Here is a 20419-nt window from a genome sequence, read left to right on the forward strand (position 1 = left end):
CTTTTAATCCCTTCAATTACTTCTGACCAATATTAAAAATATCTCCCGAAGTTTCTTGTGTTGCCCCCTGAACAAAATGAACTATTCTTTGTGTCTTGAGCAACAAGACAAAGAGCAACATTACCTTTGTTATGCTCAAATCTGTGACCAATTCTGCAAAAATACAGCTGAAAATATTGTATGAAGTAACATTAAATCTTTTTTTGTCTTCTCTTTCCTTGCTATTGTGTCTTATTAACTGCTTTGCCAAGCCTTGAACAGTGCAGCCGTGCAAATTGCTCCAAGCAGAGGCCAGTTAGAGCATCACTCCTGTCTGTAAACTGTGGGGAATTTACCCACACTGCTTTTTAATGCATCAAACCAAAACAGATTTTATAAAGCTTCAAAGTGTTGTTTGGGAAGATTTTTTGCTCTCATTTCTTCTCATTCTTTCTGCTCTTTCTTAAACAGTACAAGATTTGAATTATCCTCAGCAACTACATGAGTTCTGTGCTTTGTTTTACATTATGCCCTTCTTTTTGCATACTTTCCATTTTGTAATGTGGAAGTAGAAAAAAATGTTAATAATTTTTAATTTATCTGTTAACAGGTTCTGCGACTGGCTGCCACAAAATCTTTTCTTTGTGTAATCATAACTACCTGCACAGGCACTCAAACAATCATCAGCAACGATGCTTCTTCTTTCAAGGACAAAGAAATGCTGCTTATAGTATAGTTTGGCCAGCCGTGGTTTCCCCAGCTCACCAAGTTCCTAAGGTACTGCAATTTCTGTTCCCTAATCTGTTCTTCAGCCAGTGTAGAGTTTGATTGCAGTCATGATCAAGTGTATTTGTTGTCCAACAGCTGGGGGTTGGATCACTGTCCTGTTGCTTGGTCTGGCATTTGAGATAGGAGAGCTGATGTCCAGCTGTCTTCCGTGTTAAACACAGTGATGTATTTAGTTATGAGGGAGTTCAAACCTGGGGCTTGTTTAGTTATAGTAGAATAAATGTGAGTATTATAATCATCTGTCGACAACTCTGGGTCCAGATTCTTGTTTGCAGCAATGGTAGACTGTCTTACGAGAAGTCAGTAGGAATCATACATGATCATCTGAGTCCCCTTCTGTATAAATCTCTAGCAAGCTAATTATAAAAATGCTTATATTTTGCTGATGGTTTTATTGTTTGGTTATGTCAGAAAGAGAACATAGAATACCTGCTGGTAGCTGTCCCGCAACCCCTCTGCATGTTTTAAACTTGTCTTTTTTGTGCCTGAGTGTTCTTATTCCTTGCAACATATATTTTTGGTTTTATTTACTTTAAAGCCAAAAGGGACTTTTTGATGCAAATGCAAATTTAACATGTGCTCCACTTCTTGTTTCCTTTTTTTCCTTTCCTTTTTTTCCCCTGTTTAATTACAGCATACAGATTAACTGTTTAGTATCTTTCCTTTAGCCAAAAGAAACAAAAGTACCCTTTCTAAACAGTCCTTCACAGGATGTGCATTAGTACTTTTTACAGTTTTGTTTTGCATTTTAATATAGATTTCTTATGCCAAATATAGGGCATTTCCATGGGCCAGATATACTAAAAAGTTGTTAGATAGGAAAACAGATAAGAATGATGGAAGTAGGGCTCTTAGCCCTAAGAGGCTGTGGAAGCTCTGTGTGCAGGGAGAACATAGGGTCACATGCTCTATATATTTTCAAAAGCTTAAAATCATAGGATTTAAAAACTTTATTTGCTGTATTTAGATGCCTCTTTTAGGATAAAGAGGAAGAAATATATTGTCATAATGAAAAGTTGTCTTCCCAGATCAGAGTTCTCAGACATCTAAAAATCAGTCCACACCTATGAACTCTGAAAAGTTGAGGGCAAAGTTTTTCCTTTTATTCAGAGTATGGCAGAAATCACATTGAAATGACAGTGTTTTTTAAGATGTTGGTGTGAAACTGTCCATATGGACATTTGTATGTACTCTGCTTTGGGCTTCTCCCTTCACAGTTCTTAGAGGTCACTAGGATCATGTCTCAGTTAATAGGTAAGTGCCCTCCAAGGAGAAAGCGAGGGTGATGCTGTGTATGGAGTTGCTGTCTAACAAATGGTATTGCTTTGGTTGTTTTTTTTTTTTTTACTAAGGCCCAAACTACTGCAATAGGATGTTGTTACGGTTGTTATGGCATTAATTTTAAAGAAATGGGATCTGAAATTCTGTTGACATAAGTTTGCTGAAGATAATTTCATAGTTTTTATCAGATTAGACATAAAATACCTGTAACAGTAACAGCAGTCTTCCTATTTAAAGTCCCAACAGAGTTCATCAGTTGCCCCACTCTTTGTTACTCCTACACCCTGTTGATGTATGGTTGTTTTGTGTACAGCCAAAATGCCTACTTTGTTTTCTGCCTGCCAGCTTGACTCTGTATTTTGTGAAGTCAGTGCAAAACTCACCCTGTGGCCAGCATGACAGAAAATCAGCCTGGCTGTCACGGGCAGAGGGATTCTTCCACAGCCAGTGAAACAGCCCAGGACCCTCTGAGAGAAAGTGCATTTCCAACTCTGTGCAAAACATTACTGTTCTTATTAGCTTTCATGTTTATAAATGTTGTTAATTTGTTGTGGATTTTCAAAATGAGATATTAAATTTCACCTGATACAAGGGCTGAGAAGTTCTTGTGTGCAAAAAATTAGGTTTATTACACTTCTTTAACATATCAAATTGGGATACCTTTGTGTAATGTTATAGATGGACAAATTTAGACACAACATATGAACTAGATAAATGTGTAAGAGCCTCTAAATTAAAATCAGTTAAATCCTAAGGTTCTTAGTCAAAAAGCAGTCTCATGGATTTTTCAACAGGAGTTTTGTTTGAATGAGAAACACAGGCTTTGATCAGGTTTAATTTTGGTACTAATTCTATATGTTTGTCCCATCACTTCCAGTGTTTAGATGCCTTTTGTAGAAAATGCTCCTATTTGAAAAAGAAAATGAAGAGTTTTAAAGTCTTTCTCTCAGTTTCTTAACTTGAGATGGTCTGTGCTGGAAGTCAGCTGCAGTATCTGGGGTTTCAGCACTGGATGGCTAACAGACTGTGTAAGTCAGTAGTAACAGGCAATGTTAAGTTCAAAAGGGCAGTGGAAGAAATACTGAGGCAGCCTTGAGGGTTTGCCCTGATGGCTTAGGAAGGTCGATACTACGACAGAAAGGGCAAGCTGCCATGAAGCAGGAGGCAATATCTGAGAAAATGATCCCATTGTCATGCTCAGTTTTCTGATCTTCATTTTCAATCCTTTTTCTCCAAGCACATAAAGAAGCCAGACTATGTGACGACAGGCATTGTACCAGACTGGGGAGACGACATAGAAATTAAGAATGAAGATCAGATTCAAGGGCTTCGTCAAGCTTGTCAGTTGGCCCGTCATGTCCTGCTTCTGGCTGGAAAGGGCTTAAAGGTAACAATTACAGAAGTCCCATAACAGCTTGGGTGTTTTTTATACTTTCACTTGTTTGGGTTTTGTTTCTACTTTTTTGTTCTTTTAACTTTCCTATTATGTGCATCCAACTTTAAGTTTGATCCTGAAAAAATAAGGATTTATTAACTTTTTTTTTCAGTTCATGATATGCCTGTTTAATTATTTCTGTACTTTGGACCTATGTAATGCATAGTTACTGCCTCAGGTGTAATATCTCTGTGTTTGTAATCTCCCTCTCATCAGATTGTGTCAAATCATGTGAGTTTCTCCTAAGGCACATGCAACATGTTTTCCGTTCATTTCATGACCCATCTACCTCATATGTCATGCTTTCCAGCTCTGCATGTGTACAAGCCCACACTTGCTCTGCCTTCTCCATTCCCATCCATCCTTCAGCTCTCACTGTCCTGTGGGATCCAATGCAAGTCGTAGAGCTGCCACTGGAAAAAACAGCTGCCAAATTCTACACAATTCTCCAGAGTGCATTGATAGTAAAGCCTCCTGATTTCCAGAAATGTTCCTACAGTATGCTTTTTAGGATATCGCCCAAGAAAAAATGTAGAGGGAGGAGCCTACTACCAGGTTTTGCAGATGAGAAAATGCTTTTTTAGCCTTGCCTTGGTATTTCATGTAATAGCATATTGGATAAGGTGAAATGGGTTGAGTAGCTATGAGATGCAGAGATAGATGGGGACTGTAGGTCAATGCCATTGACTTAAAAGGGGATTTTTCTTTCAGCTATCATCACTCTTTCACAAAGGTATAGTTCTGGAGCTGGGATGGCAAATAACAAAATTGCCTGAAGCTTTAATCTTACATAGCTTCGTGCATGTTTAACTTTTTAATGTTCAATTGTTTTTCAGTACAATAAAACTTACTCATTTAAAGTTAAAGGCATATACGTGTTTCCAAAGGATCAGGGTGCAATGTGGGTTTTGAATGAGAGCAGTTTTTCACAAACGCTCTTTGGCTGTTATCATGTGTAAATACATATGTATGCAGTATGGTGTAGTTTATGACGCAGCTCATAATATGTGCCAAATCATGCATAAAGCAAAATACTACACATGCATAATGAATATTTTGGAGCAAAAAGGTGTATAAGGTAATAATTACATAAACAGGGCCTGTGTACTAGGAGAGAGCTGGTATTTGGAGTTGCATGGCTAAAACCACGGCCCAGGTCAGTCACAGGCTGGTGGTGAGCTCTGTTTGACACAATTAAATGCTTGTTCAAGACTCCACTAAGTGAGAGGATGCTCCAAAACCCTCTCTTATTGACAGTGAGCATCTTCTGCTTTCTAGCCTGTTGCTGCACGTGGTCAGTTTATACCCATCTGTTCTTGTGCCAACACTGCTCTTTAATTTAAACAGCTTCCTGCCTTTCCGTGAGTCTTCCCCTTCATGCAGGAATAGAGCTGTGCAACAGACTGAGCAAACCAAGCTCTTTTAGCCTAGTCTCATAAGCTAACCTCTACAGTCCTATTTTACCTGAAGAGTCCCATCCCTCCACCTGTTCCTGTTATCTTACTGAACCCACCTTGCACACAGTCCTCCAAACTGTCTCTTGCCTGTGCTTTAGATAGTGGCAGTTAAGATCCCCCGATGTAACAAAGGTGCATTATAATCCATGGATACAGAGAGATAGAGTTTGAACGTGGTTTTGATGTTGCCATTACTGCCTGTGGGATTTCAAATTACGATACAGTATTATATATGATAGCTTTCCTGAGTCTGAGTTACAGATTTGGGAATAAAACCACAGATTCTATGACATGAAAATATGTTATTCTATACCGTTGAATTGCCCTGTTCCGAGTAAGGGATTAGGGGCACAGCAGGTGTCACCCCTAACTTGCCCAGCTAGCAAAAGTATCTTTAAAAGTAAAGCACATACTGTTAAAACAGAACTTTGCACAGAGTGTAAGCCATGCAGAGACCAGAGATCTCTCTGCTGAGTATCCAGAAACCACATCAAATTGCTTGAGCAGAGAAGCAGTAGACTGCAGCCAGTCAGGTACATAGCAGTTCAGTTTGTCTGTGGGCTAAAGATGAAGATGTTTGAGCAGAGGCAAGAGCACCAAACCTGTATTTATCCAGAACCAACGGCTGTCATATCCAATCCAGACAGCCTGCCAAGGCTGCAGCTGCAAAACAGGGGGCATGTGCAGTAATCCCAGATCCTGGTCTTGAACTCACATTCATTGCTCCTCACCTGCCCAACAGCGTTTCTGTGCTGAGCAAAATTCAGCTGAGTAAACAGACCTGGTTTTATCCTCAGCACAGTACACAAGTGCACTCTCTTGTATTGGCCGTGCATGGCCACACAGTATTTCAATATGTAACTGTCTCCTGCACCACAGCCTACCTGTATTCCACATGTTACTTCAAAATCATAGCCTCTGTGATGTTTCCTTCAGTGTGCTAAGAATGATACTTGTATCTGTACAAAGTATGATTTTCAAAGGACCAGAACTCATTCAAAGCAAAATCAATTTACCAAGGAACCCTCACAAGTATTCTCAATTAGAGAGGTTTCCCTACCAAATTTCAGCTCTAACCCTTCCAGAGACAGAGTTGATCGAAAAGAAAAGCAAGAATAATATTATTTTAAGCATGTGCATTTTGCACTCCATGGATAACCAGAAAATGGCTGACTGATTTATGAGAGGGGTTTTTTAATATGTAAAATCTTGCAGAAAAGATTAATCTAGAAAACATCAAGCATAAAAATGAAGATTTCTAAAAATAATGAGTCAGTACTTGTGGATTCATTATGATCATCCAGGCTATGGCAACTTTAAGTAAAATATCCTTAAAATTTGAATCTAAATATTTCAATGTTTTATAAAATTTAGGAATACCTGGAAAACAATTTTTTAAAATGCTTAAATACATTATGATGAATGTACTGGGTAATTATGAGACTTAATATCCTTTCTTTTACAAATAAAGAAGAAAGTAATGTTGTGTTTTAAGGGACTGAAAGCATTGAAACAAGACATTTCTATAGCAGCTACTGAAACAATGCCATGGGAAATTGGTGTCGTTGAGAAAGTAGATATGGAAAAAAGAACAGAAAGGAAGTAGACAGGATTTTAGGTTTTCTAGGAACCTTTGAGTGCTTATTTCTACTGCATGCTTTATTTAAAATCTCTTTTTCAGAGGGTTTTTCGGGAAAAAAAATCCATATATCAATGAAGTATATCAGACAGTATAGTGTTTTGTATCAAAGCAGCGTATTTGAAACACCCAATATTTCATTGAAGCTTGGCTGCAATCACATTCAGTAAATATGAAAAACTATCTTTGCTTTTTTTAACAGGATGTTATGTTTGATATCTTAGGTTGGCATGACAACTGAAGAAATAGATTCCATTGTTCATCATGAAATAATCAGACAGAATGCCTATCCATCACCTCTGGGCTATGGAGGTTTTCCAAAATCTGTTTGTACTTCTGTAAACAACGTGGTATGTCATGGTATTCCTGACAGGTATTTCCTCAGTAATGTACATTTTACATCTGGAAATTAAAATGTTAAACTGGAATTAATAAATTGTATTTAAGATTGAATATGCTTCAGCTTAACTAAATGTCATACTTAAATGCATTGTAGATGCAGAACATGTTACCCTGTGATGCTGATAGCTGTTACAGAATATATGTGAAACAGGAAAAAAAAATACTATCCTGGTTTTCCAGACACTTAAAGACAAATAGCATATTGCATTTTGAGTTTAGTGTGTAAGGGAAAAAAAAAAACAAACGGTATGGCCTGATTTTTTGTTCATCCAGCAAAATAAGTATAGGCTAAGGAATAAATATATTTGAATTTATGTGGGATTTTTTTTTGTATTCTCAATACATTCAGCTACTCACAAAGTAAAATATGAACCCTAGTGAGAGAAAAAGAATAAATATAATGGTAGATTTTTCAGGTGTTGATATGTTTTTCTGGTAGTTGTTTCTCATTATTTTATATTCAGCTACACTTGTTCTCTAAATAGTCAGAGCTGAACATTAAAAATGGTTATTCTGTTTGCTTCTGCCTTCCTCCATCACAAAATATCTACCCCTTGATTTTTTATGTATGTGTCATTAGGTGTTTATTCTTATATTCCCTTTGTTGGGAACTGTCTGTCACCATTTTTTTTTTCTGTTTATGTTTCAGTCGACCTCTTCAGGATGGAGATATTATCAACATTGATGTCACGGTGAGTAATTCATATAAAAAAATAGTCTTTGATCAACTTTAGAATCACTAGTAGCAACAGGAAGAATAGTGCATTGGAGATGGGGGATGCACAGATGGATGTGCTGTTTACTTCTGAGCCAAGGCACAAGCAGCTGGTTTCCTTTTTTGTTTTTGACTGTGTGTTTATTCCAGCTAGACTCAGGCCTGACTTGAATTTAGGACTGGAATCAGATGCACTGAGATCAATGTTGGCCTAAGTGAAATGTCAACCCAATCCTGCTATGTGTCATGTTTTTGAGAAGGTGTAATTGTTATTGATCCACTGTGTAGTTAATGCAGAGCACCACGGTACTGGGCAGCAGCTGAAGATAGATATGTATGAGATGAGCTAACATGAAGAAAGCCAGCATTTTTCCTTCACTCTGCCAAGATTGATCTTCCTCTTCCTGCTGATTTTGAGTGGGGCCTGACATTATCTTACTCTGTCATTAGAGGCTGCATTGGCCTGGGTATGTCAGTCTATTTGGACAGCAACTCTTTTGCTAGCAGTGTTCCCTACATTTATTAAAATCCCCGAAGGTAGTGTTGTGTTCCATTTCTGGTATAGAAGCCCTGAACCTTTTGAGCAAAAACAGAAATAGTGTGATATAACCGTGACTTAATATTTCCAGGGAATCATCAATTACAGCTATTTAAATAAACACAGGCTGGGTTTTCCTAGGAGCAAGAAAGCACAGGAACTGTGCTTTAGAAACCTAATTCTCATTTCATTTGTGAAAAAAAATATTTGTGTCTTGCAGAAGTTTTTTTCTTTTTGCTGTGCATGTTTTTATTTTTCTGAAGTGCTGTTTATTTCTGGTATGAACACAGAAGATTTTTTAATCTCTCCATTATTTTGCAATAATATGTCACATACAAGGGAGTAGAATCTCGTAAAAACAAGCTTTTTAATTCATTAAAGAACCTATTGGTAACTTGATACTATGTTCATACTGGCAGAGTGAAGAAATCTTCAGCAGACTTACCTCTGAGCATGAGATTCAAGCTTTCTAAAATATTTTTTCTATTAAAATTAGGGTCGACGACCTTTTTCCCATTATATACTCACATGTGATCCAGAACTGGATTTGGTTTGGCTTGGGCTTTTGATCTTTTTAAATTCTTTCCCATCTCCGTACTTTCTAATCGTAGAATTCTGACTATCAGGTTTACACAGTGCAATCTAGCATTTTTAAACTTTATTTTTGGCCTTCATTTTAACTTTGGTGAACTGGTGTCACTTCGCTCAGTTTATTAAACTAAATCAGTTTGCAACAACCAAGGATTTAAATCATATTTCTTTGTACCTCCTTAAGGTTCATTTTACTTTTGTTCAGTTTGTCAGGACAATAATGATACCTTAGATTTTAAAAAAGTATAGTATCACAGATACTTTCCATGATAAACTAAAGGCAATATTTTTTTATATTAAATAGTGTGCATATCTTGTCCACTCTGCTTCACAAATGTCTGACTAAATGTTACTGGCCTTTTTGCAGACATATATTTATTTGCTTTTAATTTACTCTAATAAAATAAAATAAATCTTGATATTTCTGTGAATGTGAAGATTCCTGCAAGGATGGGAATTGCTGACGATCTTTGTAAGATTTTTTTTTACCATTTAGAACTGAACTGTGCTGTGTGATAATTGCTTAGTCTGAAACAGCTGTGGAAAAAATACTACTTTTCAGCATTATTAACTGATCTCTTAGCTTATTTTTAATGAGCAAAACTGGGACATTTCACAGCTGGACAGAATAAAAATCAAAGTAAATATTGCGCAACCAATTGTTTATAATTGTGTACAGGTTCTATAAAGTAATTAAATAACACTCAGGATGTTAAGTGTAAATACCTAGCACTATGTACGGATTATCTGAACAAAAAAATCCATTTTAGCACAATTAAGATGGTAGTATTTCATAGATGAAATACTTGAAACATATGGACCTGAAAATGTGTTTTAGTATAGAGACAAGATCCTTAGCATAGTGCAATTTTCAGCCTATTGTTACCAAGTTAATGTTTCTTACAACTTGGTTCTTTCACTGAATTTTAAGGAAATAGTATGTTACAGTTGCTGTGGTTGTAGTTTATTAACATCAGAAGTATTGCAGCTGATGGGCTCCAGTAAATATTATTATTTGGTTTGTTGTTGGGTTGTTTTTTTTTTGTTGTTGTTTTGTTGTTGTTGTTGTTGTTTCTTGGTTTGGGTTTTTTTTTAACTCTCCTATGTTTTAAATCTGTGTTTGTTCTTCCAAGATGATGATGCTTAATGTTGGGGGTTTGTGTGTTTTCCTTGCTAGAGCTAAAAACAAACTAGTTTATTTTAAATATGAACTATCTACTTTAAAACCTGCCCAATGGGCATTAAATAAAAAATTTTAAAAATATTTTATGGTAGTGTAAACTGGCAGAGGAAGGTGTAGAGCAGAGGATTGCAGCTGCTTTTTGCCAGAGAAGTGGCAACACAGTTAGGCCCTTGCTGGCACTCACCTTTCTTTAAAATACCCCTTGCTCCTAATGGCCTGCATTTTCTTTATATCTCAGCTTGAAGACAAACCTGGCCTTGAGATAAACTGTCTGTAGCATGGGGTTTTTGGGGTTATGGGTTTTTTTTAGTTTGGAATCAACCAAAAAGAATGTGAGTCTGTCTTTCACAAATAGCTTGCCAGTGGCAAAAGTTCAGTGGTTCGAGCTCGGTGAGTAATTAGTTGTAGAAGGATAGTTGCCCACTGTTTGGGGGAGAAAAAATGTTTTAGAAGATCAAAACTGTGCACCATTATAATTTGTCTTTATGTAGGGAAATATCCCTTGGTCTTACAATTAATTATGGGCCTGCCTGCCATGTGCAGAGCTACAAACCCCATTTTAATGGTGTGTTGCAGAGCTCCACAGTACATAGCCAGGATTTCTTGTGCCCAACAGAGAATTTCAGGAGGGCTAACATTTAAAACCTATGAAATTTCAAAAAGAAAAGAAAAAAAAAAGTCATTAATTCAACAGCATGTTTCATTTTCAGAACATGAAATTTTTCAGTGCCACAGCAGTACATTTGTTCTCTCAAAATTCATCTCTGGAAGTCAGAAGTAAAATCCAGTGTTAATGCCACATTGTAGCTTAAAAATGAGATTAAAGAAAACCTGTGGCAGCTGACAGTGGATTTGGTCCGTGGGGTTCACTCTGGCTGTTGGTAGCAGGGTATGGCTCTCACCCACGGGGGTTGCTGACTGCAGACATTCACCTCCCTGCCAGCCACCAGCAGGTTCCGCCGTGGCCACGGCCAGCCCTGGGGCTCAGTGCCTGCCCCTCTGGGGTGCAGGCAGGTCCCTGGCTGCAGGGACAGGGGCCAGGATGGGTGGGCACCCAGCAGCCCCCAAGGCCCACCTCAGCCCATCCACGGCCCCCACCCATCTTCTCCCAAGCAGCCCAGTGATCCTCATGTCCTGTGGCTGAGCAGTGTCACTGCCTGGTGCACTGCTGGGCACTGATGCACAGCTTCTGCTTTTCTTGAATTTTTAATTGGCAACATTAGCAACCCTTAGGCACCTTGCAGTCTTTCCAGCTTCTTTTTTTTTTTTCTCTGCTACGTTTTGCTTTTCCAGTCTTTCAAATATGACTTACCTGTCTATCTGTTGCAATATATATATAGCTTGTTCCTAGAAAGAAAGGATTTAATTAAGACAATTACTTGTCTCTGGATACAAAATGAGAAAATGTCTTTGCATTTCTGTATATGTTTAGGTGTATTACAATGGCTACCATGGTGACACTTCTGAAACCTTTTTGGTGGGCAGTGTGGATAAATCTGGTAAAAAGTTAGTGGAGGTTGCCAGGAAATGTAGAGATGAAGCAATTGCAGCTTGCAGACCAGGGGCTCCCTTCTCTGTAATTGGAAACACAATCAGGTAAGCCTTATATTGACAAGTAAAAGGAGGGCTGGCAAATGGGACAAAGGTTATTGGTGGTTTGGTATAAAGCTGATGACATGTTTTATGATTCAAAACCATCATTTCAGTCTGATACCAGTATGTGAACTGCCAAGCTATAATGTTGTTCCTTGGGTAAGAGGTATTTTTTTTAAGTGAATTACACTAGGGTCAGGAAAGATAACTTTAGAAAAAGACAAAGATATTCATAAAGTAGATTTAAATTAACAGATGTAATTTGCAGTGGGCTTTTGTTTATTTTTTATTTGTATGTGACACTACACCACATATGTCTAACAGTGTAAGACAGTTAGAAACCATTGTTTTCATTGAATGTTACAAAGGAATTCGTCAACATAAATAAGTTCTTTGTTTAAAAACTACGAAAATATTTAACTCAAGAGCTTCTGATCTTACAGAGAGCAGTGCCTGCTAACGTCATAGGGAAGAAAGAGCTGACATTCAGAGATTTTTCCCTATTTTGCATCTCTTCTAGCCTTCACATAAATGCAGTCATGACTCTTCTGCTGATGGCTTTAAATAAAAATGTGTCTTAGTTTTTTACAGGTACCTATGGATTATTTTAAAATGTTTGCCAAAAGAAAGAAATAGACATATATCATATACATTTCATTAAGCAATACTTCTTCGGACTGCTAATGGTCCCAACAAGCTATTGAATTCATTCTGATTACTTAAAAGCTGCAAGGCTTAGTCACCTTGAAAGGATGCTGCCTTTTTTTTTCTTTGTAAATCTTCAAATACTTTAAGAAAAAATGAGAACGGCAAAATATCAGTTAGATGTATTTATAGCTTTAAAAATATTGTAACAGAGTCTGAATCAAACTTTAGTAAAACCTCTTCGGGTTATATCTGAGAAGCTTTTATTGAAGACTTTGTATAAAATTGTGTTTTTGACAGTTTTAAATTATAGGCTAACTAGCCTGGAGAAAAAGGATAGTGTCTTTCTGTTCTTTCATAGGAAATGTTGAATCAGACCCCTACTGGGAAAAGAAATTTAATGCATATCTCACTATCTTACTGTCCATGAATATAATAGAAGTGAATTCAAAATGTAGTTTTATTTTTGCAAATGGGATGAGTCGATAGATGCACCTCATATTTTTGAACACCTAGGGTTCAACAAATTTACTGGTGGTGCTCTTGCATTTTAACAAAATTTATTCTTGAGTAGAAGGGGGCACAGAACACTGGATTCTTATTCAAGCATTCTATCGAGCTCTGCATTCATGGCTGTGTCTAAAGGGCATGTCAGCCTTTGATTCTCTCTGAGAGGTAATTATCCTTTTCCTGTCACGGAACAACAAATGATAGCTAACTACAGAGGCACATTTGCAGTAGTCACATTCATCAACTGCAGAAAAAAAATTCAATTTAATTGTGCAACACAGCTGCACATAGGCTTTTTGAGCATTTCTGTTGTTCTCCCTGTCTTGCTATTCCTCCCTCCAGATCTATTTTTTAAACTTTTTTTTTCTGGTTATTTTTTCCCCCTTTTTGTCTCTTCTTCCATTTTTACTCTCTGTACTTTCTTGTTAAAGTAATTTTCTTTTGTGGCTCTCATTCTTTTTTCCCCATTGAAGGCTATGAATGTAGAAAATTATCACAATTACTCATATAATTGAGCCTCTTTGTAGCAAGTGCAACTCCAGTAGCCTTTCTCCATCATGAAAATGGTTTCATTATAGGGTTTTTCATATTCTCTGACACCATCTACACAGAGGAACAGGCGTGCAGATGAGATGTACTAGGAACAGGGTAGATCAGTAAGGTCACAGTAGGAATAATTAGCTCTGCTATGGAAAGAGCATCTAGGCCTTTTACTGCTACATAAATGTACTGTCCATGGCTTTTAGTCACAAAAAAACTTACTAACAAATGGAGCTCCCGCCTACTACTTTGAAAAAAAGATTTGTATCAACACTACAATTTTCCATCATTAAGACTAATAACACAGAGCCTAGTATACATCAAGGGGAATAAAAAGAAAAATCTCACATTCAAGTGGCGGCTGGGTGCTGACCTTTGTTCCCTTTTTTTGTGTTCAACTTAACTCTTTACAAAAAAGAGCCACACGCCACACCAACATGCAGGTGAACTCCAGCTAGTGCTAGCAAAGCATGGCATTCAGTTGGAAAATCTGATAAATCTCCATGCAGGATAATGCATTTCATTACAGATTCACTACATTAATTCTAGCTGTTTTTTTTTTTTTTTAAGGAAGAAGAAAAAAAAGAACAGAGTTGAAAGTGACATTGGATTTTTGCTGTGTTGTTGCAGGGGTCAGTTTCCTTGCAAAATGTAAATATATAGTCAGTGTCCCCTTTGCAAAGCAGATTAATTGAAGCTAGTAGCTATTCAAAACTGCATATGAAATAGCAGGTCATTAACTTTATTTCTCAAGATTTTATCACGTTGACGATTTAAATGTGGTGATTTGTTTAGAACTACTTTAACACTCCCTCTGCTGAAGGCTCACCTTGGCTTGGTGAAGCTGTGTGTTTCAGGTTATTTGTCATTTGACATTTGCTTACAGACAGACATATTATATATATATAAAAATCTCAAGTTTCACAAGAGTTAGATATTATAAATGCCTGAGAACAAGCACCTACAAGCTGAAAACAATTAATTCCATCAGAATGGAAATGTATCTAGGTTTCTGTCATCAGTTTTTCTGTAAAGGTGCTCAAGTCATATCCAGAATGCATCTTATGCACAAATAATGAGAATATTTCCTTTCTACAGTAGGTGTCAGAAAAATTATATCTTGGAATAAGTTTGCAGTCAATATTCTAACATAGTCTTTGTCATGGAAGTTCAGTAGCTGACACTGAGTATTTCATTGATAGCAGTTCATTCTTCCATCAGCTACAAGTCACAAATAAAAGATTGCATGGATTCGTGAGTTACTTTGCTTAGAAAAATTTGGGTCTTTGCTAACCTCTTTCTACTGGAAGACATATCAAAGTTCCAGTGTAAATGGAATTGGTCCCTATGGTCCATTGTCTTCTACCATTTCTGACATTTTCAGAGAAAAATGTATCTAGTTTGAAATCTGCTTTTTTAGACAGTGAGTCTAAGTGCATGAAAGTATTATGAGTGTAGAGAGCTAAAGAACTTAAAAGTGATGTCGTTAAATAAACCAAATTTCAACTCCTACCAAAAAAATAGTAGTGATGAAAGTATTAATAAATGGTTTTAAATGTTTAACTAGTAAGTATATGTTTTGATATTAATTTAGAACAATATAAAGCAGGTTTAAAAAAAATCTGTTTCTATCAGATTATGCACATTTAAACAATAAGTGGCTCAGGCAAAATAAGTCATTTTAATGTCATCTGTGATAGATTTTCCTTGACAGCTACTGTAAATTACAATTACACTGCTTCTCTCTGCACTTGAAAGTAAGCATTGCAATAAATTATCTTTTATTTCAATCCATCATGTCTGCTTTCAGAAACAGAGAACCTCAAATAAAAGTTCAGCACTATTGTAAGAAAAATACAGTAATTTGTGTTCCAGTTTTAAACTAAAATGTACCTTTCTTTCAAAAAACAATTGTTGGCTTTCAAAAATATTGCTAATTATACCTCAACATTTATTGTCATTATAGGGAATCCCTGAACTTTTGCATTCCCTCAGTCTAGGATTGCTGTTTCAGGAAAAAAAAAACAGTTGAATATTTTCCCTGTAGGATTTTGTAATTTCTCAAATTAGATACTATGGTACTATTCAAAATAGGTTTTTTAATCACATATAAATATAGTTTAAGATGAGTCTGGTTTCAATACTTTAAAAAACAAAACAAGTGTGCCATTCAGTGGCCATTTTACTACTAATATAGCTAAGACAAGCATGATTACTTCTAATTAAAAAAAAAAAAAACAGATCCCTACATAAGAACGCAATTGTCATGGGACTGTTACCAGTTTCAGTGTTTCTCAAGTATATTCACTGCCAAGAAGTGTAAGACAAATTTGTTTAACAACTTCAGCCATTCAAGTCATGCTGCTCTGCAGGAATGTTTTGGATAAGGTTTCATCCCTAGTAAGAGAAGCTGGCACTGTGGGAGAAGCATCCCTGGCTGAGGATCAGTTCACCAGGATGCTTATCCTTGACAGCAAAGCAGTCTGTGCCATCTTGTCCAATCAGTCAAATTCTTTCTTCCCTTGTGCCAGAAAAGCAATAGCTATCAATGCTGAAAATGGGATTGTTTTACTTTTTTTCTCTTGAGTGAGTGTTAAGAATACTAGACCAGACCTACCCTGAGGAAAAAGTGACAAAATTTGGTTAAAAAAAAGAAAATGCTCCTCTAGGTGCACCTAGAGGGTATCTGCACAGGACAGCTCCCTAAGGAAATTCTTTCAACCTGCTTTTCAGCTTAACAGGAGGGATTTATCACCCAAGAGCTCCTTTGAGGGGAAGCTTGAGTATCGGGGAAGGCTTTCTAGAGAGTCAGTCCTGCCTGTTCCTCCTCCTTTGTGGCAATTTCCCTGTTAGGCTGCTGTCAGGACAGCAATGCATGTCTCCACACTTATCCCTCCTTTCAGAGAATTAGCTGTTGTCTGGCAACATGGGAGGAGGATGCTCAGATGGCAACTGACACCTATCTCTCCTGTCTCCACTCTCTGAAGCGTGACACCACCATACGACAGGCTCTGGCAATGGCTTCGGGAGGATAGCTTGGCCCTCGGTGATGTTCCTTTACCGGCTGGGTCCCGCCGATCCATGCCAATGCCAGACACTTGGCCTGGCTTTGCATCAGCAAAAGAAAAGCAGCACTGCAGCTTCTCCTGACTCTGCAGCCACTGGGCTAGAACACATGGCAGCAAAACATAAAATCAAGTACTGGGCTCACTAAATAATTATGCTTTTAATCCTGCCCAATTCACCTCTGCCCAAATATGCAACGAAGATCGATATGTATGATAATAAATGTTGTCAATGGGTATTTTCAACAGTGATTATTCTGAAGAACCTTCTTTTTCTCTTGATGCTGTCTTGTGAGGTGTACCCCTGCTGCCTTAGCATTTGCCCTGGAAATGATTTGCTGGGATGTACCCCATCCAAGGGGAACTGGCAGACTGGCACATCCTTTCCCACAGATGCTAGGCAGCCCAGCTCAGCCATGCCAACCTCTGCCTCCTTCTTTCACTGCTTTCCCACTTGCAGTCAGGGCTCCTCTAGCTGTCTAAGCTTACCCTGCCTGTCTACAAGAAGCATCTGATGAAGTTGGGGCTGCAATCTTGTAAGATTGTCTTATGGGAAAGCTGCAAATAAAGGCCACCACTGACAGGTCCTGAGCTGGGCAGTGAGACAGTGAGACCAAAATGTTGAGCTGTTGCCAGCAACAAATGGGAAATGTGTCCAAAAATGCTCCACTCCTTGGCATCTTGATTTTTTAATCAGATTCCACAGCCTGGGAATCCTGGAGACTGGAGAGGCTAACCAAGACCTTACGTTTAATTCACTCTTCTCAGAGCTGTCTCAAAGTTACAGCCAACATGTATATTTACAGGATTACCTTTGCAAGTTATAGCTAGGATTAGAAGCTTCATTTCGTTATGAGAGTTCGATGTTTTACTGTAACTCCACAAGGATGTAAGAGCTCACTAGGATTTATTAAATACTCTAAAGTAAAGCTAGTAGTTGTGGAGGCAAACACCTCATAGGACCTTCTGCAGTACATGCAAATAGTAAAACCAGATTGAAAATGGCTGAATTTCATACCTGCAGCTTATTTTCTGTGTGTCACTTCAGGTCTGTTGACCGTGTTACATTTTATATGGAGAATACCAATGCTCTGTATGTAAACAAGAGGGAAGAAAGAGGGGCACAGTGTTTGTCAGTGTAGATGTCAAAGGCCTGTGAGCTCCAGAATCCCCTCTTTTGATCACACACGGTAACCACTGAAGTACTGATGCTAACAGAGTTGTTTTCAAGCTGTTTGGCAAGAAAGTGGTAGAATTCACCCTTGAGATGCATATGAACCATTTCTTTGACTGCATGAGGACAGGATACTGTTGTAACACTGCCTTCTGTGTGCCCCAGTGCTTGTGCGCTTGGTGCCCAACACCCAGCGCCTGCTGCTGCTGCCACCCTCCTTGGCAGCAGCTGAATGTTGAGGCTGGAGCTTCCCCTGCACACCGGAAAGTATGTGGCCATGGTGCTCAAAAGTATTGATGCACAGAGAGAAACTAATTCTGTTTTGCTACAGAACATGGATTTTTCTGGAAGAAAAAACCCTGTAGCAATACAAAAAATGACCATGCTTTGTCAGTGGTCAGGGATGCCATGTAAGGACATCAGCAAAGCTGAACAGTTAGTGTGATTGTTTATGATTTTGCAAAAAGACTGGCAGAAGATGATGAAAGAAAACCTTATCACATGTTGCATGAATGGCTTCTCCCACCTCTCTTCAGAGAATCACTTCACTCATATGGTAATCATCATCTTCATTGCTCTGGGCTTGGTCACTGGAGATCTTGGATTTTGTTTCTGTGGAATCTGGCTTTCTAACTCATCACCATTCCCTGTACTCCTTGCTTGACCTTCAGCAGCATCATAGCCAGCAGGCCAAGTCTCTGACCCAGATATGGGGAACATGATAGAAAGGCAGGGGAGAAAGTATTTTCCATCTCTAGTAGGACTTCTCATTGCATAATCTGTCATGATTTTTTTTCAAAATAATTGTTGTATAAAATTTATGTATATATAAATTATTTATAAAGCCTGGACTTTGAGTGCAAACAAATTGAGCTTTATTGGTAATCCTCTTTGCCAGTACTTTAGAGTTTGGGGGTAGTTAAACCTGTAATTTCCGTTCTTCTCCGGAGTTAATGAAGAAATGTGATGAGCCTTTTTATCAGAGCAATAACAAGGTAAAAGTTAATATACGAATCCTGTTAAAACATGTTCTAAGATCTGAACACTGCAGCATTAACCAATTCTACTCTCTCATTGCCATTTAACTGTGGTGGAGCAGCATGTCCCTCAGTTGAGTGGCATTAAATTCTGGGACGATGACCCATGGGCACTGGAGCCAGCACTGCAGAGCGTGTGGAGCCTGGTGTGCAAAGGTGATTACTTTGTACAGCAAGCTGAGGCCACTTTGCACCTGAATGAAAGCTACCCCATGGGGATTAACAGGCTTTAATTTCTACAACAGCTTTACCTTTAGTTGAGTTTTCTAACTTTTCCAGCTTTCGACCTGTAGTGAAACTGTGAGAGAGCATTTCCTAAGACGGAAATACAGACACTGAAGTTCTTCAGTGACTAGCTTCATTCAAAGGAGCAAATTAAGCTTTAATGTTATAGGCAAAATCTCTTCAGACTAAGTGGGTTCCTGTCTTGCTCCTGTTTGATTTTGGAACTAGGATGGGGGTGATATGCAGGGACAGGGGTAACTTTCTTGTCACTTCTAATCCATCTTCAGATCTTTGTGAATCTCTGTTTTTTTCCTGGTTTGGATACAGGCAGGCCTCCTGACTGAGCTGCCTCAAATCACTGTGTCCACCACTGCCTCCACCACTGCTTGAGTACAGGTAGACCCTGAAAGTGAAGCCTGCAGACATGGGGTGGGCCAGCAGCCAGAGGATACACCATGTATTTCCAGGTCTTCCAGTTTTGGGATAGGAATTTGCTTTCCTACCATGGGTAGGGATCAGTGCTCAGCCATGATCCTGCAGGCAGTTCTGAGAGATGCTTCTCCCTGAGGCAGGCCGTGAAAGGCAAGGCAGATCTCTCAGGCAGAACTGAAATACTGTAATTGTTATGATTTGGTTTTGCCTCTCTGGCAACAGATTCATTAGAAATACGTTGTTATTTAGCATACATCTATTTGCTGAACTTTCAATACATTTTTATTCTAAATGTTTGAAGTATTATGAAAGCGAAGTAGTAGGGCTCTTAACTCTCCCTGTTGGCAGCAGGAGCCTCTTCTCCTGCAGGAAACCCAGTGCAGGCCCCTGGGTGTGCAGCCCAGCACAGACTCTGCACTTACAGAGAACTCAGCAGAGGCTGCAATTGGTACTGTGCTGGGGCCTTGGCTGCCCATCTTGGCAACTTCAGCTGTGCCATCTTAAAATGAGTTCTCAGCGTGCTTGTGGAAAAGGTTACCCTCCGTCAAGCACGGAGACAACACGCTGCCGTTTTACTTAGCAGGGCTGGCACGGGAACTACCAGCCTCTGTTGGCGGGCATGTTAACTCTGAAACCTAACAATGGCTCAGCCATGCTCGCTTCAATGGCTGTCTTTCGGAACGGTGGCAAAGTGGTGATCCAGTGTCGCTAGCAACACGGTAGCAGGGGCTGGGGCCGTCTAGCGGGGCTGGTGGTGGGGGCACGCACCCTGACAGGTCCTCTTTGCCCCCGCAGCTCCTTGGCATGGCAGGGTGGCTTCCAGGTCAGCCCCTTCTTCGTCGGCCACGGCATCGGGTCGTACTTTCACGGGCACCCCGAGGTGTGGCACCACGGTAAGTGGCCCCCGCCCTCCGGGCCCGTCTTCCCCCTCGCCGCTTCGCTCCGCCCGGGCGATGAGAGGGCTCCGGGGAGGGGGAGAGGGAGGGCGGTAAAGCGAGCAGAGCCCCACACACACGCATTCTCACCCCCACTGCCGGCACAGTGCCGGCCCGGCGGGGCGGGGGATTGCCGGTGGGGAGAGTCAATCGCTGGAAGGCTGGAGGGCATCCCCGGGCTCTTTTCCTGAGGGTCGCGAGGGTATTTATGAGGACCGTTCGCTCGGTAACGGAGTTGCCGGGGCAGCTGAGCG

At 39.2% G+C, this 20419-nt stretch overlaps 1 protein-coding gene across 4 annotated transcripts in view; it reads left to right on the plus strand.

The window, feature by feature from the left end:
• The window catches only part of METAP1D (methionyl aminopeptidase type 1D, mitochondrial), a 43830-nt gene that overhangs the window by 21602 nt on the left and 1809 nt on the right, over nt 1–20419 (plus strand). For 2 of the 4 annotated variants that reach the window (XM_068195876.1, XM_068195875.1), the window contains 6 exons: nt 590–756; nt 3287–3436; nt 6805–6953; nt 7632–7674; nt 11442–11605; nt 20026–20123. In XM_068195876.1, the coding sequence (XP_068051977.1) occupies nt 590–756; nt 3287–3436; nt 6805–6953; nt 7632–7674; nt 11442–11605; nt 20026–20123 (771 nt within the window). Of the gene's footprint in view, nt 1–589; nt 757–3286; nt 3437–6804; nt 6954–7631; nt 7675–11441; nt 11606–16200; nt 16602–20025; nt 20124–20419 lie in introns of those variants that run through there. The other 2 variants (XM_068195877.1, XM_068195878.1) reach the window with 2 other exon arrangements.

This window comes from Anomalospiza imberbis, chromosome 7 (genome assembly GCF_031753505.1).
Source record: "Anomalospiza imberbis isolate Cuckoo-Finch-1a 21T00152 chromosome 7, ASM3175350v1, whole genome shotgun sequence".
Classification (NCBI taxonomy): Eukaryota; Metazoa; Chordata; class Aves; order Passeriformes; family Viduidae; genus Anomalospiza; species Anomalospiza imberbis.